Raw genomic sequence first — 17,320 nt, 5'->3', positions numbered from 1 at the left:
TTCATAAAAACAAAGAATGGTGGTTGCCAGGGTCTAGGGGGAGGGGAGAATAGGGAGCTATTGTTTAATGGGTACAGAGTTTCAGTTTGGCAAGATGGAAAAGGTTCTGGAGACAGATGATGGTGATGGTTGTACAACAATGTTAATGTACTTAAGGCCACTGAACTGTACACTTAAGAATGATTAAAATGGTAAATTTTATGTTATGTATTTATATTTTACCACAATAAAATAAATGAACACATATCAGGTTCAAGCCCACTACCACCAATCATAACATTTGTTATTACATAAAGTCTTTTCCTCTCTTCAAGCTTGGTCATTTAGGGTCCAGGGAGATAATACCTTTACCTGCCTTTTCCAAGGTGTCATCTCTGGCCAAAAACCCAGCATGTGAATATGAGTTTATTTGGTTCTGATATCTCCCAAACATCAATCCCTCAACCCAAACAAACAAGCACGATAGATGGAGCCTAAGTCTGCAGGCTCCAACCCTACGTCTCGTGCCACAGTGGGGAGAACAGATGCTGTGTCTGCTGCCCACCTCAGGATGCCGGGGCTATGGGCTGGAGCCTCCAGCCCTCAGAGGAAAAGCAAGACTCAAGTGCAGTGCTGGGCAAATAATGGACATTCAACAAACGCCTAGGGTTCATCCATTCACAGGTTGGTAAAGAATTTTATCACCAAAGTCACAGGCTCTCTCCCAGCCACATTTCAATGGGAACCTCAGCTTCTAGGTGGTATGAGGTCATGACAGAGCTATATGACAGGTAAGTGAGCTCTGAACTCAGCCACAACATCCCCAGTACTATTCTCCCCTCTTGCTGACATTGGACTTCAGCACTGTGAAATTAAATGACTTACAACAACAGACCTAGTGACATAACAGGCACAAGGGAAGTTCACTTCTCCATCCACTCACAAAAAATCTAGGTAAGACCTGAGGTTTCCTCTCAATCACCAATGAGGGGACTTTCCTGGTGGCACAGTGGTTAAGAATCCGCCTGCCAATGCAGAGGACATGGGTTTGAGCCCTGGTCCGGGAAGATCCCACATGCCGCGGAGCAACTAAGCCTATGCTCCACAACTATTGAGCCTGCGCTCTGGAGTCTGTGAGCCACAACTACTGAAGCCCACGTGCCTAGAGCCTGTGCTCCACAGCAAGAGAAGCCACCGCAATGAAGAAGAGCCCCCACTCGCCGCAACTAGAGAAAGCCCGCCCACAGCAATGAAGACCCAACACAGCCAAAAATAAATACATAAATAAATAAATTTATTAAAAAGAAAAATCACCGATGAGTAACATGTGTAGTGCCTTGCCAGGTCCTGGACTGATGTGGTCGCAGCTCTCCGATAGGCTGCCATGAATGAGGCAAAACAATAAGGAAAAAAACCCCAAACCCAAGTATGTTCACCTTTGGATCTAAGAAGCAGGAAGAATGACGTTAAGAAGTCACCCTGACGCTGCCTCCCCTCCGTTGATCTCTGGTGGCACTTGAAAATGAATGGGTTGTTTGCTGCTGTTGGGTCCTTGCTAAAGTTGTAAAAACAGGTGTGATAAATGTCTCTTCATAGAGGCCTCTGTAGTCACCCATTCCACAAAGATCCTCTGTGCCTAGTACAGCGCTGGGGACACAAGGGTGGATTCCCTGCCCTGGAACAGTTTCCAGTGCCAAGTCAGGGATGGGCCAGAGAATCAGGGTGCAATGAGTGGGGGGTTCCCAGAGGAAGCGAAGGCTGAGCCAAGACCTAGTAAAGGAGATGAGGGGGAAAAAAAAGGAGCTTGTTCCACGCAGAAGCAACAGAATGTGCTGAGGCGTAGAGGCAAGAAAGCAGCCCTGTGGTCAAGGAAGTGAGAAGAGTTCAGTGTGGCTGGGTCACAGCTTGGGTAGACCTAAAAAGAGCCAAAGCTGGAGCCAGAAACAAGCTATTCACACACAGCCTGCATGCTAGCTTAAGGAGTTCGAACTTCACGGGAGGTCATTGGGAAGCTGCAGAAAGGGTTTAAGAAAGGGCGCAACTGATCAAACATCTGATATTTGAAAAATGGATTGAAGAGGCAAAACTAGAGGCTACCAAAATCATCCCAGTGGAAGATGACAAGGCTGGACAAGGAAAGAAATAGTGGGATGGCAAGGTGTGGAGAGAGCCAAGTGTTCTTTAGAATACGGTGAACTTACTGGGTGGGGGAGGAGCTGCCCAGGACACATCCCAACACAACCAGTCACCAAAGAAAGGGCAATTCTGAGACGTACTTGGAAAGTTTGGAGCCTAAGTGCCTGTCAGTAGCAGCCTTGCTCCAGCTCTGCTCCAAGCCTTTACACTGTGCACAAACAGCTGAACAGGAAACATACCTGTATCAGAGCAAATATATCGGACAAACCCAGATTCAAATCCCCTCTTCACCATGTGCCCAAGGGCACATCACTTGGCCTGTCAGAGTCTGCTTCCTCAGCTATCGCCATGAATCCAGAGAGCCCTCAGGGCAGCCACTGAAAGGAGTGGACAACCCCACTGTCTTCTAGTTCATGCACTGGAGGCTCTTCTAGTATTGGAATCTGGTAAAGGAAAGTAGGCCATCCTTGAAGGCCTGGATCTTGGGACATCTAAAAACAAATGCCTGTTTACATGGGACTGCCAAGGAGAAAGAAGGTGAGCATTTGCTTCCTTCTTGGTAATGGGTCAGGCAATGCTAGGAACACTAACAGACACAGGCTGCCACGGTCTCCTGGGAGGGACGCAACAAGGGCTCTCACTCCCCAAGCTGGTGACAGGCACAGACAGAGCTTAGTTCCCCACACTTCACATCTCCACTAGGGCTTTCTTTTCAAGTAGCAGGATGTATCTGAGAAGCTTGGGGGAACAGTTATTTACCCCATAAAATGACTGAAAGTAAGGTAAACCCATCTGATTTACTCCTTTCTTCTAATATGGTAGCAAAATAGAAAATAGCGTTTGTCAGAGAGGTGAAACAGCCAGTAAGTGTAGAGGGACAACAGACGAGCTCTCATGGCAGAGAGGCTATGAGTCGGCCTCTACCTTCTCAGTCTCTACTCTTCACCGCAAAAACCACAACATGGGCTAGAAGAGTGACTCCGCCTCTCTGTCAGGCTCCAGAGAGAAGAGGGCTGGGTCAGGATCTCCCAGAGAGCAGGAGAGAAGAGCAGCAGCAGCAGCAGTGGCCCTCGGCTGACCACACAGCCAGGTCCACCCTGAGGCAGCAGGTCCAAACCAGGGCTCTGGAAAATGACCAGCCTTGAGAATGGACTGGTCGTTTCTGGGGTCCGTGCTGCCCTCCATCCGCCTCTGCTAACTCTCCCACAAAAGCAACAGTCCGCTGAAACCACTGCAGTCATGCAGAGAGTTGCGAGCCTGTTCCAGTCAGCTTAGATTCTTCCTTTTTCTCTTTAGTTTTCCAGATCTTCTACAATTAACATAACTTACTTTGATAATCATAGAAAAATCATTTTCAAGAGCCAGCTGATGGCTGCATACTGAAGAGGTTGCTGGCTCTCACCCATCAGACTCTCTCTGGATTGTCCCAGGGCAACATTTCAATACCAGAGAGACGCAATGAGGGACCTGGTCTTCATGGTCAGCTCCTCAGTATACTCACTTCCCTGAGCCTTGACAGGAGGGCTGAATCTGCATCAGAAGAGCACACCTTCAGAAACAGCAAGAAATGGTCAAAATCCATGCTCAGTAGAGGAGGTGGGGCTCCTGGTGCATCCCAAGCATAACCCAGAGGAGACCCTCAGGAGACCCCGCTGAAGTGACACAGCCTCAGCACAGCTCTAACTGACTGGAGAGTCTTCCATGACCCAGGCAGGCCTGGGGGTAGACAGAGGACAGGACCTTAGAAAGCAGGCCTCTGGACTCTCACACCCTTCGAAGATGTACAGCAAGGCCTGGAGGGAGGAGACCACCCCTTTGCTGTAATCCCCCACCTGGTCCTCAGAGATAGCTTGGAGCGCTCCACGCAAGGACCCTCTTTGGCAACAAGTCTGACATTCCCTTCCTGCCTCCTGAAGAGAAGCCCCTGAAGAGTTTTAAAGTGACAGGGACACTTTGCGGCAGGGCTCCAGAGACAACATCCCAGACTCTGAAGCCTGGTCTCAGACACTGCAGCCTAACTCAGGACTGTGGGTCTTTGATTTCACCCCACATCTCAGGTTCCCTATCAGAAGAAGAGAGGCTGGACTAAACGGGCTCCTAAGCACCTTCCCAGCTCTGGCCTAGAGACTTCGGTTCTTGGCAGAATAATGTCTGGGTACTGTTGCAAATGTGTTGTACCCAGTTCCAAGACCAAGATGGGGCAGACCCTGGAAAAGCAATCAAAAAGCCATCAAGAAGACATCAAAAGAAAAGGAAATTATAGATCAATATACCTTCTGAAGAGAGATGCACAAATCCTCAACAAAACTATAGCAAACCAAATTCAACATCATTAAAAGGATTAATATCACCACCAAGTGAGATTTATGCCAGGAAATCAAGGGCAATTTAACATAAGAAAATCAATCAAGGCACTTCCCTGGTGGCTCAGTGGTTAAGAATGCGCCTGGGGCTTCCCTGGTGGCGCAGTGGTTGAGAGTTCGCCTGCCGATGCAGGGGACACAGGTTCGTGCCCCGGTCTGGGAAGATCCCACATGCCGCAGAGCGGCTGGGCCCGTGAGCCATGGCCGCTGAGCCTGCGCGTCCGGAGCCTGTGCTCCGCGGCAGGAGAGGCCACATTGGTGAGAGGCCCACGTACTGCAAAAAAAAAACAAAAAAGAATCCGCCTGCCAAGGCAGGGGACGTGGGTTCGAGCCCTGGTCCAAGAAGATCCCACGTGCTGCGGAACAACTTAAGCCCATGCGCCACAACTACTGAGCCTGTGCTCTAGGGGCCGCAAGCCACAACTATTGAAGCCCGCGTGCCCTAGAGCCCACGCATCGCAACTACTGAGCCCATGCGTCACAACTACTGAAGCCAGTGTGCTCTAGGGCCCGCGTGCCACAACTACTGAGCCCACGTGCTGCAACTACTGAAGCCTGCGTGCCTAGAGCCCGTGCTACGCGACAAGAGAAGCCACTGTAATGAGAAGCCCACGTACCGCAACGAAGAGTAGCCCCCGCTCACCGCACAGCCCACACACAGCAATGAAGACCCAATGCAGCCAAAGGAAAAAAATAAAATCAATCAATATAATAAACCACATTAACATAAAGAAGGAAAAAGAAAACCACACGATCATCTCAATTGACAGAAAAAGCTTTTGAAAAATCCAGCATCCCTTCATGATAAAAACACTCAGAAAACTAGGAACAAAAGGGAACTTCCTCAACATGATAAAGGGCATTTACGAAAAACTCACAGCCAACATACCCAATGGTGAAAGACTGAAAGCTTTTACCCTAAGATGAGGAACAATACAAGGATGTCCACCTTTCACCACTGCTATTCAACACTGTACTGGAAGTTCTACTCAGACCGATTAGACAAGAAAAAGAAATAAAAAGCATAAAAATTGGAAAGGAATAAGTAAAACTATCTCTATTTGCAGATGACATGATCCTATATCTAGATAATCCTATATATAGAAAGTCCCAAACAATACACAGAAAGCTTACTAGACCTAATAAATAGCAAAGTCGCAGGATGCAAAATCAACACACAAGAAGCAGTTTCAATATACTAACACTGAACAATCGAAGGAGAAAATTAAGAAAACAATTCCATTTACAACAGCATCAAAACAAAGAAACAAACAAGAAAAACCCTTAGGAATAAATTTAACCAAGAAGATAAAAGGTTTGTATACAAAAAATTATAAAACATTGCTAAAAGAAATTAAAGAAGACAAAAATAAATGGAAAGACATCCCATGTTCATGGACTGGAAAGCTTAATATTATTAAGATGGAGAGTATTGTTAATATACTCTAAATTGATTTACAGATTCAACACAATCCCTACAAAAATTCCAACAGTCTTTTTTGTAGAAATGGAAAAGTCAGTCCTCAAAATCCATATAGACTTGCAAGGGATCCCAAGTAGCTAAAACAATCTTGAAGAAAGAACAAAGTTAAAGGATTCATACTTCCCAATTTCAAAACTTACTATAAAACTACAGTAATCAAAACAGTGTGGTACTGGCATAGGTAGACATATAGACTATCAGAATAGAAGTAAAAGTCCAGAAATAAATTTATACAGCTGAATTACTTTCAACAAGGATGCTAAGTCCATTCAATGGGGAAAGAATAGTCTCTTCAACAATTGGTGCTGGGACAACTGGATTTCTACTTCATACCTTATATAAAAATTAACTCAAAACGGATCAATGATCATAATACAAGAGCTAAAACCATAAAACTCTTAGAAGATAACATAGGGGAAAAGATTCATGACCTTGGTTTAGGCCATGGATTCCTAGATATGATACCAAAAGCATGAGCACCAAAAGAAAAAAATAGATGAACTGGACTTCATCAAAATTAAAACTTTTATGCATCAAAGGTCATTATCAAGAAAGTGAAAAGAGGGAATTCCCTGGTGGTACAGTGGTTAAGACTCCACACTCCCACCGCAGGGGGCACGGGTTTGATCCCTGGTCAGGGAACTGAGAAGCCACAGGCTGCCCAGCGAGGCAAAAAAAAAAAAAAAAAAAAAGTGAAAAGACAACCTAGAGAATGGGAGAACATATTTCCAATTCTTATATCCTATAAGGATCTACTATTCAAAATATATATAGAATTCCTACAACTCAACAAAAAAAAGACAAACAACTCAATTATAAAATAGCCAAAGGACTTGAATAGACATTTGTATCGCCAAAGAAGATATAAAAATGGCCAATAAATACATGAAAAGATGCTCAACGTTACTAGTCATTAGGAACTGCAAACCAAAACCAAAATGAGATACTAATTCACACCTAGGATGAGGAAGGGAGGGAGGAAGAAAAAAGGAAATAAGTTGTTGGTGAGGATGTAGAGAAATTAGAAACGTCACACATTGCTGGTGGGGATATAAAATTGTATAGCTGCTTTGGAAAATCGTTTGGTGATTCCTCAAAAAGTTAAACATGGAACAATCAAGCAATTCTTTTTTTTTTTTGGTCATACCACGGGGCTTCTGGATCCTAGTTCCCTGAACAGGGATCTAACCCGGGCCCCCTGCAGTGGAAGCACAGAGCCCCAACCACTGGACCGCCATGGAACGCTAATCAAGCAATTTTTAAGTGTACACTCAAAAGAACTGAAAAGATGGTCACCTTCCCTGGCGGCGCAGTGGTTAAGAATCTGCCTGCCAGTGCAGGGGACACGGGTTCAATCCCTGGTCCAGGAAGATCCCACGTGCCACAGAGCAACTAAGCCCACGTGCCACAACTACTGAAGCCCTCGCACCTAGAGCCTGTGCTCCGCAGCAAGAGAAGCCACCGCAATTAGAAGCCTGCGCACCGCAACGAAGAGTAGCCCCCGCTCACCACAACTAGAGAAAGCCCGCACACAGCAACAGAGATCCAACGCAGCCAAAAGTAAATAAATTTATTTTTTATAAATGGCTAAAATGGTACGTTTTATATTTATTTTACCATACATACACGCACACGCACACACACACACACACACACACACACACACACACAGTGTCACCAAAAACACCCCTATGGCCCTGCAGGCCAGCATTAGCCTCATCTGGCTTTTCCGGACAAGACAAGTAGGGCTTGGCAGAGCTCAGTGGAAAGCATCGGAGTATCCTGACCTCAGGTCAGGGCCAGAAGAAAGAAGTCCCTCACCATAAGCACACAGCAGATGACAAGAGTGAAGAACACAGAACTAACTCTTTTTACTTTTCATCCATTTCTCCTTAGAGAGAAGGTGGATTTTATGGACTGGCAAGATCATAGACACTTTTAACAAATGTTGCCAATGATTATGGGACCTGAACTTTTTTTTTTTTGGCTGTGCCACAAGGCTTGCGGGATCTTAGTTCCCCAACCAGGGATCCAACTAGGGCCCTGGCAGTGAAAGTGCCAAGTCCTAACCACTGGACCACCAGGGAATTGCCTGAACATTTTTAATTTAAGTTCCATCAATTGAACGTCTCCAGGCCCACAGAGCTCTGGTAGGAAGTGACAAAGAGGAGAGAAGAGACAAGCTCCTCAGCCTCAGGGCTGAGATGGCTCTCGGGGGCTGCAGGAAGGTAAGCTCTGCCGTCAAGCCTCTCAGGTCAAAGGGCCAGTCACCACTGCCCCGTCCCCTGCCTCAGACCCCCCAAGGAGCTACTGGAATCTCATCGGACAGTTTCCTCTTAACATCTAACACGTAAGCTGCAGCTCGCAAGGCTGGCAATCTTGTCTCTGTCAGAACCTGCCCCAGATAAGAAATCAACAGCCTCCACAACAGAGGGGATCTCTGAGGTCGTGGTTACAAAACGGTCCCTGCGAGACATTTCAGGAGAAACACCAACTGACATTTAGGTCTGAAACGAGGGCTAATATTTGATGCTGGGGATTTTACTTCCTGGTCTGACGGGCCTGCTTAAAGCCACAGTCCTTCATGACACCAGCTACTGTGTACAAGCTGCTCCTCTAGCAGCTGCACCCCAACCCTGCCCCTCTACCAGGAAGCCACCCAGTCACGCACTGAGCCCAATTCTGTGCAGGCCCCCCCACTGAGAGGAAGGGTATTAGATGAACGGACCCAACCCGGTACCATCCAAGAAAGAGCAAGCCTGAAGGCAAAGGGACCATGAGACAGGATATGCTTGCAGAGAGGAAGGTGGTTCTGAATGTGTGTCTGGAGACACTCATGCATACACTACCACCAGCACCATCAAAACACCCAGAGAGTCCACAAGACAGGAAGGGGAGGAACAGCCCCCATGGGTGGCCCTAGGCAGGTTATTCACAACCCTGCATTCTGGCTCCTTCCCTAAAGAATCTCCTGGGAAACTCAGGTACCAAGCCTTGAAAATTTCCAGAGCTTACCACATTCCAAAACCAAAGACACTGCCCTTAACTAGAGGGTATAACCAACTGGCACCCCACCTGAATGTGAGAGGGTTCCCACCAGACCCCACATCCCGTAAGCTTTGGACCCTAACCTCTCTGGCCCTGTGTAATTATAAAGCTGGAGCAGAGCTCAGTGTGGACACAGCAAATGCTCTTAGGTACTCAGATATTACCCTTAATTAGTTACAGGTGTTCTCTAGTTACAGGTGTTCATCCAGAAACTGGCCTTGAGTTTGCTGGCTTGTAACTTAGCATCTTTCATTATTCTCAGCACGGGGTCTTATTCAAGTAACCTACCATTACATGGAAACTAAGTCCTAATGATTTTGAAAGCATCAAATTCCATGTAATAAACCCCTTCCTACTTAAAATATCTGGAATCGTTTCTGTTTTCTGCACTAGTCTCAAATGATATAACATACATAATGGCAATAACCTGGATTTGTTTAAACCTGCATCTCTCTGTCCCTTCTGCTATCTATTGATATTTTTAAAATGTACACCATGTCAGGTGTTACAAGAGCGAATGTATTCCTTTACAGTTTAAAAGAAAATTATAGGTAAAATAAAAATACATTTTGGTTAAAAAAAAAAGGCAAGGCTGGGCTTCCCTGGTGGCGCAGTGGTTGAGAATCTGCCTGCCATTGCAGGGGACACGGGTTCGAGCCCTGGTCTGGGAAGATCCCACATGCCATGGAGCGGCTGGGCCCGTGAGCCATGGCTGCTGAGCCTGCGCATCCGGAGCCTGTGCTCTGCAACAAGAGAGGCCACGATAGTGAGAGGCCCGCGCACCGCAATGAAGAGTGGCCCCCACTCGCAGCAACTAGAGAAAGCCCTCACACAGAAACGAAGACCCAACACAGCTAAAAATAAAAAAATAAATTTATTAAAAAAAAAAAAGGCAAGGCAAATGTAACTACCAATAAACTCCTCGCACAACAGTTGATATTAAAAGAGAGCATTCTATAAAATAGCCCATGCCAATTTCAGACACATGGTTTTGTAGACCAGGTTATAACCAGTTCTGCTCAGCAAACCATCCCCTCTACTTCTTTCCTCTTGGTTCAGCTCTGCCTCGGCAATGTCCTCTAGAAGAGACAAGTGGAACCCTTGGACCATCTGGGCACAACTGCCCTTCTCCTCTCTCCACCTCTTCTCATCTTAAATTGTCTCTGCCCTGAGGACCAGTAAGTAGGTTTTGTCTCATGATGCAACTCTGACCAAAAGATAGCAGCTGCCTGGTGCATTGTGCAGTGGGAAAACATCTGGGGCTCTGTCTGGACAAGAACGAATGCCACTATCAATCCGTAACATTTGCCATGCAAGCTGAGTGGACAATGGGGTTATTTGAGCCTTGACACTTGTCATCCATAACCTAAACTTCCCTGAATCCCAGGCCATCTCTAAGGTCCAAGAGGTAGGAGAGGAAGAGAGTGTACAAGGAATGCTAAGACTTACCCCTCCCCCGCTTCCCTACACAGTCCAGAGCATCTTTCACTGGCCCCTTCATGGCAGGGGGCTGGGCCCTGTTCCAGCACCAAGTCCCCTTGTCTCATTTCTAGCAAGAGTCACAACCTCACAATTCAATTACAACAGAACACCAAGGATCCTAGAGCTAGAAAGACATTTTATGTGGATTTTAAACAAAATTTCTAGGGAGGCAGAGGAACATCCTTGCACATTCTGACACGGTGTTATCCACCCCTCTCCTAGTGATCAGTCCCTTCCTTCTAACCTCTGACCACCCACTCTGGGCCCTTGATTCCCTCCCAATGGTCCCAGAATAGGATGGCACACAGTGCCTGCCATGCAGAGCTGCTGAGACCAGCCTCCTGTGCTCCACTCTGATGAGCTCCCTGCTCCCCCTCTAACAGGGAATCTCCCTTACCTGGTGACTCATCTAGGGAAAAGACCAGGGAATTCCCTGGTGGTCCGGTGGTTAGGACTCTGCACTTCCACTGCAGGGGGCCCGGGTTTGATCTCTGGTCAGGGAACTAAGATTCCGCAAGCTGCACGGTGTGGCCCCCAAAAAGAAAAGAAAAGACCAAACATTCCCAAGAACAAAAAATAATGCGGGTGGGGTGGTGGAGGGGTAGGCGTGAAGTGAATTTTAGGAATTTCTCTAGAGGCTGATCCTTGACCAAGGAAGTCCCCATTTATGAAGAAAGAAGCCATACTCCTCACTCTCACCTCGAAGTTGGAGCCTGGGTGGTGACATACAGTGGGCAGGGAGGTCTCAGGGAAGCCCAGATGTGCTCAGGGCAGGAACAGATCTTACCAGAAAAGAGGATGCTATGTGGACTCCAGTCCTCTCACTCTAGGCCAGAGCTGCACCTCAGTACACCCACCCAACTAGACCTGGGCTTTAACCCCCAATATAGGTAAGCAATACAACACTCCAAGCTGCTCCAGAGCCCCAATACACCACATCTCCAGAAACAGTGCAATGTGTTACTAGGGAGAGATGCAGCCCAAAGCTCAGCATCTGCTCCTGAGGCCATGAGCACTGGGGGGATGTCAGTGAGAACAGGGCATGATCACTGTTTGTACCTGCCTTGGGCAAAGACAGCACCTACTTCTCAGAGCTGGCAGGACAGGCCTTCTCCAGGTCCACAGATGAGCACCAAATTTCTCAACAGCACTGTACAATGCACAGAGACTGGAGTGGGGTTCCCAGGGTGAGAGGCCAGCCACAAGCTGTCTCTAGACTGGAGGGCCTGTGCTCAAGTAGCTCTGCAAACCAGAAACATGGCAGGTAAGATCTTAACTGGGTGAGTGGATCTCTGAGTCTCCATGAAAAATCATGGACAATGTTGTCTTTCAAATGGGACTTAACAAAACCAGAGTACCAAAGAATACCAGCCACACACAGAGGCCTTTCACCTCCGAGAAGCCACTCTGGCTACCAGTCTTCAACATCCTGCCTATGCATCCCACCATATAGGAGAAAGGCCAACCAAGAGAGAGAAGAGACAACTGCTATAGGAAAGCCATGCCCAGAGTCAAGGACCTAAAGTCATTGGCCCAGGGCTTCCATGGTGGCACAGTGGCTAAGAATCCACCTGCCAATGAAGAGGACACGGGTTCGAGCCCTGGTCCGGGAAGATCCCACATGCCGCGGAGCAACGAAGCCCGTGTGCCACAACTACTGAGCCTGCGCTCTAGAGCTCGCGAGCCACAACTACTGAAGCCCACGCGCCTAGAGCCCGTGCTCTGCAACAAGAGACAACAAAGAGTAGCCCCTGCTCACCGCAACTAGAGAAAGTCCACACGCAGCAACGAAGACCCAATGCAGCCAATGAATGAATGAATAAATAAATAATTCTTAAAAATAAAATAAAAATAAAGCCACTGGCCTGCACTGGACAGGAATCTCAGCCAGAGGGGCCTGGCTGAACCAAACCAGCAGAGTTTCTTCTCCCCTATCCATTCTCAAAAGTGCAGGCAGGGGACTTCCCTGGTGGTCCAGTGGTTGAGACTCCGTGCTCCCAAAGCAGGGGGCCTGGGTTCGATCCCTGGTAAGGGAACTGGATCTCACACGCCACAACTAAAGATCCCGCATGCCCCAACTGAGACCCCAAGCAGCCAAGTAAATAAATAAATAAATAACAAAAGTGCAGGCAGATCCAAAGTCCTCGTATATCGCTACTGCCCTCAGGATAAGCCCAAGCTCTCTGGACAAAGCACATAAGGTATTTATGACCTGGCCCCTGCCTAACTCATGCTCTGTCTTCCACGTCTTTGATGCACTGTTCCTTTCGTCTAGAGCGTCGCTTCTCACTTTGTCCATCTGGAACCCTCCAACCTACCCTTCCAGATTCAGCATCATCACCTCTTATATGAAGCTTTCCCCAGACTCTCAGGTACAGGAGGAAGTCCAACCTCTGGGTCACCCTTGGGTACAGCACACACCATGGATGGGCTTTTCCTACACCAGCCTGTGAGGTCATGTGCACAGGCCTATCTGCCTCCTCTCTAGATAGGCCTCAGGCCTGTGCTCCTGGGGCCCAGGTCTGGGCCTGGGACAAAACAATGGGTGCCTCGCTGTCATGTGGAGAATTAATGGATGAGCACATTACTGCCTGGCCAAAGGAAGCTGGCTGCATGTGAAAGGAAAGGCAGGCTGGCTGTGGCCAAAGGGCCACAGGGCCTGGGCCTGAGCACCAGATGCAGAGGAGAGGAGAGCGCCCGCATCCCACCCCTGCAGCTCCATCCAGTGCTCTAGCCCAGGCTTGCTGTTCTTGGGTAGAGCCACTCATCACATGTCAGGAGGCCACCACCGCCGGTGCTGCTGGGATGATGTTACAGTCTATTTTGAGGGTCACACTGGAGCATCTGTCAGCCTAGTCAGCCACACCCTCCATGTGTCATCACTAAGAGCTGGAGACACCCAAAGGTCCATGAACTCTGCCTGAGCATGTCATTTCCCCAGGGACCCTCAGTTTCAGGGCCTCCTTGGCTTCCTAACAAGATCAACCCAGATGCCCTTATCTCCTGGCACCAGTGGCAGGGCTCTGATGTCTCCTCACCCCACCAGATCTGCTCCTGGGGTTCCCAGCTCTGGTGACTCGGCAAATGCAGCTGAAGCCCATCAGTCTAAGCCTTGCTCTTAGCTCAAACATAACCCCTCCTTCTCCAGCTCTCCCTTATATTTGAGGAGTGCCCAGAAAGCCCAGCACCCAGGTGTCAAGCCAGTTACCAACCAGGCTCATTTTAGGCCCAACAGGCCTCACCTGCTGAGAAACTCCTACTCATCCCTCAAAACCATACCCAGGCTCTGCCTCCTCTTGTAGAGAGCCTTTCAGTGGACTCGCTACAGAATAGGCCAGAGGCTCTCTGAGGATAAGGCTGGCCTGTGCAGGCTTTACTGTTGTTCTCCCTGTACCTAGCATGCACCTGGCACACAGAAGGTATGAATCAGTATAACCCTTGAAATGAAACCTTTCTAATTAGACAAGCTTAGTGTGTTCTGCTACAAAAGACATCGTCAGAACAAAGGCCTTTAGGGAAAACAATGACACTGACAACTGGGTTCATAAACACCTTTTACAAAGGAAGCCTGTACTCAAATCTACAGAAAAACAAGTTTACAGATTCAATGGGATGGTAAGTCAGTCAAGCCCAGTGCAGAGCACGTAAGTCAGTCTGGGCCCACTCAGCACTAAGCACCTTTCAGCTCTGTCCCCTAAGAACACTGTGATCTCCTAAGAATCCAACTGGACATTCCCTCACTCTACCCAGGGAAGGAATGCAAAAGAGAAAGGCAGCAGCAGCGTGGACACACGTGTCTGGGATCAGGTGAGGGCATCTGACAAGTTAGGCTACTCCACTGCACCCTAAGCCCCACAGCCAGGGCAGGTCACCAAACATCCCAGGGGCTCAGGGCTCACCCACAAAACAGGTACATCATCATCTGCTCCAGCCCCTTTCCAGAGATGCCATGAGGACGGAACTAAATAATACAGGAAAGCTACATAACCGGTTAACACCTGGGTCATGGACCAAACACCTTCAACACTGACGGGAAACAGGAAACAAGCTGATCACTGTCTGCCCTGGAACTGCCCTTGGCCTCCTGAAAACCACACCTGGCCCATCTGGCTATATCTTAGCCACATGGGAAGGCTTTCAGGGATTACATAAAGAGGCCATAGGTGACATTCACACACCTTTCCTCTGACAGTGGCCAACTGAAGCAGGCCACCACAAGCATACATGACCTGGGACCTTTCTAAAACTGAGATTTCCAGGTCAGCTTAACAGCTATATTTACCTCATGTAAAAATGCTGGGAAAGTTGGGAAAAGATGCTCAACTTTCTTTGGATTTGCAGGCAATACCTATAGTAAGGCAATCTAACAAGATACAGGGCCTTTTCCAGCAAGATCCACTTATAACTGAAATGTTAAAAGCCAGGTGAAGGAACCCAGGTCTCCACATTTAAACTGAAATGTAGAGACCTTCTCAAAAACTGTTCTTGTCTTTTATTAGCTCGCTGTTATCTACGATTAAGGACTCTGGAGAAAATAATCCATTTTCTTCCCTACAAGTTTAGGAAATGCCCCTCCATTTCTTTGGCAATATGAGACTGCAGCACCAACATTTCAGTCTATACTGTAACTATTTTTGCAGTGTTTGTTTTGTTTTAAGAGGCTGTTCTCATTCACACTAGTTCAAACACATTAAATACATGTGCTTTTATCAGATGGTGGAAAGGGAAAATAGAAGATTTAAAGCCCTCCAATAATATAAACTTCTTACCGGTAAATGCTCTATATGGGGATAAAAGTAAAAGATGCAATAGCTTGCCACAATCAGAATTTCAGAATCATAGAATTCTGGGATTACAGGTAGCTTAGATGCTGGCCTAGCTCCCCAGAGTACAGACAAGGAGATCAAAGCCCCATGACCTACCCACAACCACAGAGCCCTGCCCGGCACAGATGTTACAACTTCACTGAAGAAGCAGGCAAAGCTCCAATTCCAGCAGTATTGCCCCCAGCAGAGCCCCTTGGCCAGGCATTTTGCATGTACCACAAGAGGAACAGTCCCTAGGAGAGAGGAAGTATTCTGAATGCTCAAGAACACACATCAGGGTTGGAAGGAAGGTCGCTGGTGGGGTTCACAAACTACCCACACCAGACCTAAGGTCTGATGAGGAAAACCTTTCCAAAGCAGCTAAAATTATGTTATTTCATAACTTAAACACCTGCTTTGTGACAACAGCCAGAAAAAAAGGGAGACTAGGAGAAGAAAAGGAAGAAAAATGAAAAAATCTCCCCTCTGATTTCCTGTATCTGCTTGGATCACCCTAAAATAGGGAGCCTCCCTAATGCTGACTTTAATGAGGACCTTCCTAAAGCTGATCCAACTGGTGTTCAAGTCCCTGGACTGAAAAACAAGTTTATGAGTAGCAAGCTCATCTGATTCTGACCATGTGCATGCTGTTTACCCTAAGATGACAGACCAGTGGCTGCCACAGCTTTGATGAATGCTGCAAAGACTCTACTATCCCTTTGAAGTCTACAAGGGCCTCTACCATGACTAAATGCGATAAAAAGGAACCTTGAATACAGCAAGAGTGTGAAAGGAGGGAAGTCACAAACACCACACAACAGTGGGGGAACTCCATTCTGGACGCTGATTTGTTAATGTGAACTTGTTATTTGTTTCCCTGACCTGTTGATGTATCTCATTACACTATCACTAAAGAGAAGCCCCTCCTCTATAAAATGTACCTATTTGTCATCAAAAGCTGCTGCTTAGACCAGGCCATGCCCACAGCCAGGTAACAGAGGTATCCGCTATTCAACCCTTTGCAGCCCAGACCAATGCAGCTCAGCAGCTCACACCAGTCACAGGTGTCAACCAGGAGACCTCAAACTCTGACCACAGGGAACAGTTCAGTGTTGGGGGAAAGAATGTGGTCAGGAGGGGCTTACCCATCTCTTCCTTTGCTGACAATCTTCACCTCAAAGTAATAAATGCCACAGGCAGCAGGTATGGGGTGGGTGGCACGCACTGAGGCTGCATCTTTGTGATTTTTGCCATGACCTAATAGAAGAGGGCAAGGAAGAAATTTCAGCAGAAGGAAATGCAAATGGAAGCCTCATTCTTCTCTGCTCCATGGCAACTTCACCCCTCCATGGCCAGAGGAAGCCCTTGCATAGTCCAAGGAATAATTAGAAAACAACTGAGCAAACACATAAACCTCCCACCTTTGGCTCACCTCCTCCTGAGAATAGCAGCTCTGCCTGAGACACTGCCATTCAAACCACAGGAGGGTACATGCAATGTGGGTGCATATGTGAGAGATTCCCTAGTGCTGCTGGCAGACTCTCCAAGATACAGGCAGCCCACTTGGAAGACTAGGGGAGGAAGAGGCAGCCCTGGAAGACGCCCCCACAACTTTAGTGCAGAACCCTAGGCCTTGTCTGGGATGTCTGGCAGGTGAGCAAGCTCATGGGCCTCTGGCTAATGGAGGGGATGTGACCACCCCTTTCTTCAGACACTTATGAAACTAAGCAGTGGTGAAGGGCCTAGCTCGAGTCGGAGGTACCCCAAAACAAGCAGGAAGGCCCTGAGAAGAATGTCCAGCCCAGCACTGGGTTTGGACACCTGCTGCGGTTCTCCTGACATCAGATGTCTCAGGGCAGAGCAGACTAGGCAGTCAATCCTTGGCCTGGTCAGCCCCACCACCCTAGACACCCCGCAGGAACTAAGGCCCAAGCCGGAGCACTCGAGCTGGGTAAGGGACGTGATGGAGCACGGGCTGGGCAGCACACCCACCCCGCAGACGCTCTGGCCTTCTCCCCCTGCGA

At 47.9% G+C, this 17,320-nt stretch overlaps 1 protein-coding gene across 1 annotated transcript in view; it reads right to left on the bottom strand.

Annotated features, from left to right (window-relative positions):
* Window positions 1-17,320, bottom strand: part of RANBP10 (RAN binding protein 10) — a 64,230-nt gene that overhangs the window by 46,590 nt on the left and 320 nt on the right. The window contains exon 2 of the mRNA XM_082862297.1: window positions 16,442-16,553. Coding sequence (XP_082718423.1) covers window positions 16,442-16,553 — 112 coding nt within the window. The remainder of the gene's footprint in view (window positions 1-16,441; window positions 16,554-17,320) is intronic.

The sequence above is a fragment of the Leucopleurus acutus genome, assembly GCF_964270905.1.
Source record: "Leucopleurus acutus genome assembly, chromosome: 20".
NCBI lineage: Eukaryota > Metazoa > Chordata > Mammalia > Artiodactyla > Delphinidae > Leucopleurus > Leucopleurus acutus.
Note: the sequence above shows the minus strand (reverse complement) of the source record. Positions and strands in the feature narration are given on the sequence as shown.